The sequence below is a fragment of the Zingiber officinale genome, chromosome 5A (assembly GCF_018446385.1).
Source record: "Zingiber officinale cultivar Zhangliang chromosome 5A, Zo_v1.1, whole genome shotgun sequence".
In the NCBI taxonomy this organism is placed as follows: domain Eukaryota; kingdom Viridiplantae; phylum Streptophyta; class Magnoliopsida; order Zingiberales; family Zingiberaceae; genus Zingiber; species Zingiber officinale.
In genome coordinates, this window is record NC_055994.1 from 135,707,844 (window position 1) to 135,718,629 (window position 10,786).

A 10,786-nucleotide genomic window follows, 5' to 3' on the forward strand; every position below is an offset into this window, starting at 1 on the left:
CTAAGGGAGGATCGCTCAGAATTAGTCAAGCAAAACTTGAATACCTAAATTATTTAAATAATAATAATTATTATTATAATTAAAATTAGATTAATCAAGCTATAATTACATAAAATTTATGAAAGTGGACGTCATAACAAATAATTTAATAATTTATAATACATATGGAATAATTACCAATGTTAACTTTTTTCCTTGAAATTAATATGCTATTCAATTTATAATTTTTATTACTCATCAAACATCCATATCGGATATAATAAAATAAAATTAATATGTAAAATGGATCATGGATCACCTCACCCATGTAAAAGATTGTTGAGCAAAACTCCCCATAATTTACCTCTATGGTAGATCGCATGAGAAAAACAGTTGAATAGCACATGAAAAAAAATAACCATTCGATTACTAACCGAAATTTGACTCTAAATCTCATAATGACAACATTACCATATACTAACCAACTGTCCAGACCACTGACCTGCTACTGACCTGCTTCTGCTTCCGGATTTATCAATGGACAAATCAAGAAGGCCGCCAACACACCTAGATGTTCTTACAGTTTTAACTTCTTCATTCGGAGTAATCATGTAAAATAATATAACATTGCATTAATTTTAGTTTAACTTGGCATCAGACAATCGTTTGCACAGGACATAAAAATACAAAAGAAAAAACACAATTTGCTAAAGTTTGTCGCCTATAATAACGATTTTACAGCGCTTCTCTACTTTGTAGCCCATTCCATCAGAATCAAGAAACCATGAAACCATTCAGAAATGTTCCCATTAAATCACCTATATTTTCCAATCTCTCTTTTCTTCTTGATGGTTCGGTTTCCATGATAAACAAATGCATCGATAATTCCAGACACCGTGAAGACACCTGAAATTTAATAGCCCACAATAAGAAACTGGATTTCTCAAATAACTTGTCAGGAAATCCTGTGTGGGAAGGGGGTAAGATTATGAGAATTGAAGCACTTCGAAGACAATAAGCATTTTTTACTTTATACGAACAGAATGGATCTCAGTCATCCAAAGCGAATGACCGAGATTAAAAGACTCAAATCAGATGGTTAAACAGTGGAGCTTCATAGGATATCCTTGCTTCATCCTTTATCCTAGTTTTTTTCCTTGCAGTAAGTGAAAGAATGTATGATTGTTTTTTATTAACTCTAAAAATGTCTCAATATGGCCTAAATTATGTTATCCACCTATTTTCAGGCATCAATTCACAGGTAATAAACAGAAATAATTTACAAACCTCCAATTATTGCACATAGCTGTGTCACGTAGTGCAAGAATGAACGGTTTTCCTCTGTGAAAATCACCTGCAAAGCATTTCCAATTAATTAAATAGGAGAAATGAAAATATGTATGAATACAAATAAATTCCAATTAGACATCAGATAATGTCATATTTAATTTATGGCGACTTTGAGTGCGCATAATATTTACAAGTTTCAAGACTAATTTATGAAAAAGGAAGTAACAGCAAAGTAGGGTCCCTCGTAACAAAAAGTCATAGGAATGAACTGCTTGGAATGGACAGTGGGACAACAAAGAAGACCAGCTGCAAGGAATGAGAAGAGGCTTTTTCCCTGCCTCACATTGAAAATTTCACAATGCCTTAATAGTGGATGAAAACGGGATTTAGTGGTGTTTGAGGGCTACTGCTTTAACATCTGAAGTATATTGACGTAAAAGGGAGATTGGCTACCCATCGCAACCTATGCAGGTTGCACGTTACAGTGAATGATCCCCTCTTAACAAAAAATCATGGATTTTGCCAGTTTGAAAGTCAGTCTGTATGGGAGACATTTCATACATAATTATGCTTGAACCAAGATACTTTACTTTTCTTAAAGGAAGCTTCATGTCACTAATAAAGCATTTGGAGTCCAAACAAAATTCAGACTTGATAGGTAATTAGTAACGAAAAACAATGTAGAAAATGTCAACACGCAGCCCAATTCATTTCAACATGAAAACAATAAAATTGCTAATAAAATAAAATTCTGAAAAAAAAAAAAATCTCACAAAATGTCAATTCTTTTCGTTATGAAAACCATAAAATTGCTAATAAATTAAGCAGAAAAACACACTTCCAGAAACCCTGCTACAGTGAGAACACGGGTAGGGTATATTCAGAAGGAATTTTCTTGCATATTTATGCATAGATAATGCAATATCAGCACATGACCAATTATTATATCTTGTTGACAGCCTCACAAAAAGGAACATAATGGCAAACCACTTCTCAGTGCTCACCTTAATTGGCGAGAAGTCATAAAAGAAGTACACCCCATGAAGGTGATCTGGCTGTGCGTTTCCATCTCTGAAGTGATCAGTTACAGAAAACTGGAAAACAAATTACATTAAGCTTTCCTGCAAACATCAGAGATAAGAGTAGAATATGGAAATCAAACCTTACCTGGTTCGATTGGATTTTATGTCCTCTCATGTCTTGGTAGATAGTTGGAACTACCTGCAATTTTCCATAGCTATGGTAATTTAATCACATTATTATAAATACAACAACAACCAAACCTTATCCCATGGATTAGGATAGGCTAACATTATTATAAATAACAAAGGACAGCCCGGTGCACGAAGCTCCCGCCATGCGGGGTCCCGGGGAAGGATCCATTGTACGCAGCCTTACCCTATTTTTTGGAAGAGGTTGTTTCCAAAATTCGAACTCGTAACCTTTTAGTCACATGACAACAACTTTACCGTTGTGCCAAGGCTCCCCTTCAACATTATTATAAATAGAAAAACGAAAATTCAGAATAGTATTAATACGAATGTGAGGAAATATGTCATGATTAGCCAATTAATATTTACTAATCAAGGATAATTAAGCAAATCATAAGAGCAATGTGCCTCAAATAGTGTAACAGTAGGTAATCCACTCACCTTGATGAAGTACTGGTACATCCCAGATGAACCTCCTTGATTCCACTGCACTCTATATTTTAACAAAACCAGATCTTACAAATATGCACACATTTGTAATCCTACAAACAATGAATTCATTTCAAAAATGAAAAGAAATAACTTACCCATCAAGTGGGTTCACCACACCAGGGAATTTTTTTCCAAATGATAGTTTGTTTATCTTGTGGGTTATCTATTATTTAAATTGAGGTAAATATGTAAGCCAAAAAAATAAGACTAAAAATTATTTTAAATTAATTATTGTAGTCTCTCAAATCAAGGCATGGCAAGTTATTTACATTGTAATCATGTGTGTGGATGCCTGATTGATGGATGCTTTTTCCAACAGAGAAGTGAAAATTTCCAGCTACCTTGCTGACATCCAATAACCCATGGATATTACATCCTTCCCCCTTTTCATCTTTGATTTGTTGAAACAATCCTTCTCTAGAACACTGAATAATACTAGAAAATGTTAACTCAAGAGATGAAGCGAATATGAGGAATCAGAGATAAAACTTCTATAATGATATTTTTTTTTTATTAGTCTCTTTTATTCATCTTTGTCTATGTTATGGGCCATATACCAGCACAGTTATGGTTCACCTTGGCTTCCAAGTCACCGACATAAGTCATACAAGAGGATGTACAACTCAAATCTTATATAAAAGATGCTTACATGGAATGCAAAATTTTTAATGATAAATGTACATAATTCAAGCACATAGTTAATCTGTTGGGACATTTTAGGCTTGACCTCTATTTCTTCATGTACATCAAGCCACCCCAAATTGGATTTGACTGCTTCGATAACATTATTCAGGTACATAGTTAGGCAAGTCTTGATACAGTCAAATCAACTGTGATAAATTCCAGTCCATTTTAAACCAACAAAAAGGACTATGTCTCTTCCCCTAAACAACAATTCTACTTTTTAAGACTCACAAATGGTGACAATCTTGAAGATTAAAGGTCATAGACTTTCAATCCAAATTTTAAAATGAGTTTTTCTGGATAAATATCAAAGAAGAAATAAATTTGAGAGGGATATTGAAATCATATAAACCTGATCAATGAGATCAGCATTTGTTAGAGCCCATCCTTTCTTCTTGTATGCTTCTTGAACCTCTTCACATGAATTACAACACTGATCATCTGACTGAGAAAAGATAGGGAAGCTCAATCTCTATTTGTCAACAGAAACAAATTAATAACTCTCAGACAAATTCAATTTTGACCAGGACAACATACATCTTCTGCTCCATAACAAGTACCACAGTAAGCTTCATTGTGATCAAGCCTTCCTCCATGCTTTTGTAAAGGCCTTTCAATCTGTGTAAAATGGAGCACCGTGCTTGTCATAAGTCAGATAATAGGGTTAAGAATTACACATTGTACAAGCACAATGCAGATTTTGTGAATGAAAGTATTAACAGCGAGAGGTATGGATAGAAAATTGAAGATAAGATAAACAATAAGTGAATTGAAAAATACTTGATCTAAAATAAACAGAAGTACATAAACAATAGAACTGAATTAAAGAAAACAATAGAATTGAATAAAAGAAAACTGACAGTGTTTCTAATATGCATGATGATGCAACACAACAGAAAGGCACTATAACATAAGCTTGATATCCCTAAGGAAGATACAGATTGGGAAGCAAAATATGTTCATAATGTGAAATACTGATTTCAATTTGCTTTACAGTAAATTTAGGCTTGAAGATGCAAAAGCCTAGATTGTAATCCCTTTTGATTAATAAATTCTTTTGAAGGAAAAGAGTAGAATCTTTACATCAAGAATTAGATTGAGAAAATAATTATTGTTGCATGCTTCCCAGACAGTGTTGAGGATAAGGTATTAGACCGAAAAAATAATCATTGTCACATAATAATCCAGTCAGTAATTGCACATTTATCATAAGAAGAAGTATGTGCTTAAGTTTGATAAACAGTTCCATACCTGGAAATAAGGGACTCTATGACATCCTATCCAATCAAAACCTCGTTATTTTAAACAGGTCGAATGTAACAAACTTAAACCACCATATCTAAAAAAGAATCCAAACCAAAGAAGGTATTGTGCTAGTGGATTACTCTGCTGACAACCAATAGTGCCAAACAAAAATATAACCTTCAATTAGGTTAATTATAGTATATATCAATATGATGATGCACAGGGATGAGGACCTTTCGTTCTTAATAGAAAAATCACAGCATTGAAAAAATGACAGTAAAATAGCTCAGTTTGTAACACCACAAAATTTTTATTCAAAATAATAACTATTCCATATAAATCTTGTGGATTTTGGCTATTTATATGTTTGCTTTGAAGATTAGATCCAATTCAAATTTATATTGGATATTTAGTCTTTGGGAGAATATTTATCTATTACTTATGCAGTTCGTGCAAGCCAGACATAGGAATGACAATGAAACACTTATTATATTCAACTAAATCAAATCAGAAAATATATATTCCCATTCCATTCTTATCCTACCAGATTCCTCAAGAAAAAACATTCTAATCCAGATTAATTTCAACCAAATAGGGTGCAAGATTTTAGTGTCAGTAAAATGCCTTTATAAATCAGATGTCCTTCTTAACTACAGAATATCTCATACAATCAATGAAGTCTATTGAATAGCTTACACACAAATACACAAACAAAAAGAGAGCTAGGAATCAAGAAGCTGATCATCTCAACGAGAATATAGATGTAAAGTAAATTCTAGTGGCTATTTCGTAGAGCTAATACAAGAGAATTAAATAATATGACAAAATAAATTTGAAGCAAACTTGATGTTGAACTTGGAAGTGTATTCTACTAATTTAAGACCAAATGTGACAGGCTAATATCCTTATTGATTTTCGATAAAAAAAATAGTTTGAAGTTTAAAAATGAATTCAAAAAAAAGAACTAAATAGCTGAAAACCTGAAAGACAGATAGCTCTTGATAATTATTATTGGAAAAAAACAATAATCATTATAGACTTCTAAGTTCAATAGACTGGGTATATGGCATTCATATTTGACTCATACAGAAGAAGTTAAAAACCTTTGGAGCACCAATACCACCCTGCTTTGACTCGATAACATTTCCTAGATGGTCCAACCGTTTCTTTATTATATCATGCCTCTGCAAGAGAACCAGTTTAAGAAGATGAAATATTAAGGCTGTAAATAAAATGTCCATTCAGCCAGGAATAACTGAACAAACAAAAATTTTACAGTTGGAAGTAGAAACATACAATGTCATAGTGCTGCTCCCCACTTATGTCTACTGTATCAACACTAAGAAGTGAGCAGGCTACAGATGGAAAAGTAACATCAAACTGCAAGATAAACAACATGGTTATTCTTTTTTGGGAGTGATGCGGATGATTTTACTAAAAGTAGAGGGGAACATTGCACCCCTAAAGTTTACCTGATTTTGAAACATGTCCATATAGTTTGAAGATGGAAGACAATGTGACAAATTTTCAATTATCAAATGATGCCAGGTGTTTGTCACATCATTTTTCCGTTAACTTAATGGTATTAGTAGTTGGGTTAGGCGAGTTTTCAAACTCTAAGGGACATTTTGATATGTTTATGCTTTCAGGTATTCTTAGAAGTAGGCAAATCTTTGGTGGTGAAATGAAATTTTCGCCTGGCATATATTATTTTCCAAATATATCATGGAACAAATAAAAATTTCCTAAAACATGTGTGAGTTCAAAAAACAATCATATGAATAAAATGATTGTCATGAATAACAATAGAAGTAGATGCTGCAACTCAATCTACTGTTTCTAGAAATAATCCAGATATATGATTTATGACTCAAGTTTTGGATTTTAGATATTTATCCATCAAAAAGTTAAGAAAAGTCATCAAGATAAAAGTTTTATACAAGTATCACAGGCTTAAGATGCAGACTGCAGTAGTACTAGATGTGGAACAACTGCTTCAAACCAATGTCTAATCCAGACTGAAGACATACGTTGATTTGTAGCCTTTCTCCTCTTGAAGCATCTACGATCAGCCTACTCTCAGTTGCTGAGTAAAAGAAAAGTCCTAATAGAAAAAAGGGAAAACAACCAAAAAGAGGTTCATCATAGCTATACATGTTTGTATGTTTATCATGTTTAATCAATGGGTTAAATAGACAATTGAAAAAAAATAAAAAGAAAAGAAACATCATTCACAACCACGACTGCTGATTCAAAACATGAAAGGAGCCTACAGAGGATAGATAATCACAGCCATTAATAAAAAAAAAATCCTACCAATGTTGGACCAAGCCTAGAGGCAATCCTTAGCATCTAATAGCTCAATTAGCACAAATTTTATTCCCTAACAGTCTTGTCTCCAATGACTTAATCCATACAGGATATTCTTCTTTTCTTTTTCTTAGAACGATATGGGATATTTTTCTTTTTTCATGGAACCTATGCTTCAAACCACTATGATTTACCCTTATGGATTTTAGTTGTGCTTCATTGAACGTCAATTTATTCTTCCTATATTTTTCACAGAGTGATCTTCTTCATTTAAAGAGTGCTCTATTGAGCTTCCATTAATTATCATCATCTATAGCACCATGAATCTAAATCAAAAGAGTCATCATCAAGGGAATCAAACACTCAAAGAGACTAGGACTCATCAGAGTTGTTGTTTTCATTTGCTAAATGTTCTAGCTTCTCTTTTACTTTGCCTCTTCATCAGAATTGATGTCTTCAATTGGTAAATGTTCTAGTTTTTCTTTTTACTTTGCCTCTTTACTTTGATTCTTTTGATGTGTAGTTTTCTAAATTAGTTGCATAGTTTATCTTGCTGATACGCTAAGAAGGCATGAAGTGCTACCATACTTTGCAAGAACAGTCGCGGCAGCCATCGAAGACTACCATTCTAGTTCCAATATCATTTCACGAAACGGTCGCGGCACGAATTAAATATATATATCCATTTAAAATTTTGTTTAAATAAGTTTAATAATCAAATTAATAATAATATTATTATTAATTTAATTAATAATAATAATAATTTGATTAATAACAATAGGTTAATTAAAATAAATAAATATAAATATATAAAATTTATTTAGAAATTTTAGAATTTAAATTAATTTATAGAAAATTTTTTGGGAATAATTTCATTAGGCTTTGATTAAATTAGCTATTTAAGTTGGAAGTTGAGATAATTTATTAATATATAGTTTTGATTAAAACCTAAGGTTTTGATTAAAATTGTGTCTCTTTGTGCATGCACAGTGTTGTTCTGCCACCATCCGACCCGGAGTTAATATGCTCTCGAGCTGACGGCAATCATCACCAGCCACTACATACAATTCCCCTCTACAACAGTTTGTTTTCCTCCTTTCAAATGCACCGTAGGCTTCACTGTCGGCTAACACTCCTTGTTATTTCCCATCGCGAGTAGTCGAACAATACCCTCCGTAGGCAACCTGCCATCGTGGGCCTCCACCGGAGAAGAGGCCGCGAGCGGCTATCCAAAAAGAGTTGGGTAACGAATTTAATTAAGAGGAATTATCTTGGAACCTAGGGGTGTTAATTCGGGTGGGTTGAGTAGGTTCAGGTCGTGTTGAAGCAGAGATTTTACAAAAAAATCCCAACCCAAATCCGACCCGAACCCAAACACAACCTAAAACCCCCTAAACCCGAACCCAAATAACCTGACCAACCCGAATAACTCACGATTTTTTTTTTTGCTATTTTCTGTATAATTCATTATTTTTATCTCAATTCTTCATCATTATCATACTAACCTTGATATGGATATACATAATTTTCAAAATAAAATTTGATTTAACCCTAAAAAGTCCACTAAACCCTAAATTCAGGTCAACCCGAAAACCACCCAACCTGAACTCGATATTTTTCTGGTTGACTCGGAATCAAGTTGGCCGGTCGGATTCATTTTTGACATCCCTAGATTAACCCTAAGTCATTCCGTTCCAGCCATTCCGTTCTTTTACCGTTATAACGTCCGAGGATGGTGTCCCAAAGCAAGCCACATTACTTACCGGAACACTGTTTATTTACCAAACCGGAACTTTGGAACAACGTGAGGCATTCATGTGCGGGAACGCTCATTCCGACCATTCCATGTCTGTTTTGATGAACCATGAGTGCTACTGACCAAAGATATATCAATGATTTGAAAAATGACTGAACCACTAGGAAGTGTGAGAAGAGAACAGGAACATGTCAACATATACGAGAACAATCAAAGGCCAAAGGGAAATGCTCATATTGGAAATGGAGAGAAATTCAAGAAGACACGTTTGAACACCAGCAGGTCCTTAGTCTAAAAAATATGGTACGATCAAGCATATTTTATGGATCAAAAATTGTAGGACGCTTAGGAAACAACATATACAAAAATTAGTATAAAGAAGATGAGAATGGTGGAATGAATAGGGTTATAAGAAAAAGATGAGAATCTTAATTTAGCGCATATAGCAACGTATTTACATTTACAATATTGCAAATATACCATGGAAAGTTCCTCGCGTAATAATATCATAGGGATCATAATTTAATTATTCAGTGATATTTCTTTGCCAACACTTATTTTTGATGCACCCTATTCGACTGTGAAAAAAGATTAAAAGGAAATAAGAACTAGGATAAAGAGAACGAAAGAAAATTAAATAACTGTCAAAATGATGAAATTATAATAAGGACATTTTAGGAATGTAATTTGTACAAACGCTAATAACCATGATGTGATATTATTAGCCTTCCTCTTAACGAGATTTACTTGAGATTCGAAAACATATAACGACCTCTAATGGAAATTAAAAGAGATTTACATATATAAGGATTTTGAAGAGGGAATCGCGTATTTGTTTCTTTTTTTAGAAAAAAAACTAAAGGCCAGGGAGTTCCTTCAAAATGGATGGCGCTACAGAGCCAATGCAACCCGCTAATTAAACTGGATTTCCACCAGAAAAAGAAGAAAGCGCCCTCTTTTATCAAATAAAACGAACAAAAGTGAACGCTCATCGGCAATCATGTAAGCACTTTATAGAAAATCACAAGGTCACAAAAAAAACGAATCCACGAAAAATAAAAGTGAAGAAGTAAAAAAATTGGACATCTCCAAAAAGAGACACATCGGATCGCCTACTTAACCGAATTAAGAAAACAAAAAATCGATCACACGGCAAGCGATGGAAGCGAACTTACTAGTTTCGGAGATAAACAAAAAGAATATGATGATGGAAGAGACGACGGTGATGACGCCTCCGGACGAGGTCCGGGAGTGGAAATCCTCGTTTATCTTGGGGTACGCGTCGAGATTCTTGAGCTTGTTGAGAATCATCATGACGCGGCCCGGCTTCACGCGACCTCGAATTCGTCGGAAGAAATCTAGGGCTTGTGACGGCAGACCAACTCCGCCGAGGCCGCTCGGCTCCGCCGCGTTCTCGACGGAGGCCCCTCAAAATGCGTTCAATGAGAACAGATCTGCCAATTTTCCTCAGCCGCCCTATTAAATAAAGGGCAAAAGTAGCTAAATCTAAATTAGGAAAATGTATAATCTCCGTCGATTTATCTCCTCAGTTTGAAAATTCTACGTCAAATATTTTGAATTGAATTAAATTGTTCAACAGGAACCAATTACCAGTGACGGAGCAAAATAGCAAATAAGAAGGTGTAAATTGTAATGTGCATAGGGAAATGCCGTTGGCGGAAGAGGGTTTAATTTGAATTTATAGAATTTAGAGTGTTTTATTAGAGGACACGGAACGCGGTTTGACCGTCTTTAGAGACAGCAATACCGTCAAATTGCAATTAGTGAAAATAAGTGGAGAAATGTTTAAAAGTTTTCT

The 10,786-nt window shown here is 34.0% G+C and overlaps 1 protein-coding gene across 1 annotated transcript; it reads right to left on the reverse strand.

The window, feature by feature from the left end:
• Positions 1-591: 591 nt before the first annotated feature.
• On the reverse strand, positions 592-10,442 carry LOC121981976 (endoplasmic reticulum-Golgi intermediate compartment protein 3-like). Its single transcript, XM_042534802.1, has 13 exons — positions 10,143-10,442; positions 6,932-7,005; positions 6,198-6,281; positions 6,005-6,085; positions 4,194-4,274; positions 4,009-4,101; positions 3,242-3,397; positions 3,068-3,135; positions 2,922-2,973; positions 2,437-2,490; positions 2,274-2,363; positions 1,267-1,333; positions 592-885 (listed from the first exon to the last, which is right to left on the reverse strand). The coding sequence occupies exons 1-13, from the start codon at positions 10,279-10,281 to the stop codon at positions 794-796; spliced, it is 1,131 nt and encodes a 376-aa protein (XP_042390736.1). The 5' UTR covers positions 10,282-10,442; the 3' UTR covers positions 592-793.
• Positions 10,443-10,786: the final 344 nt, after the last annotated feature.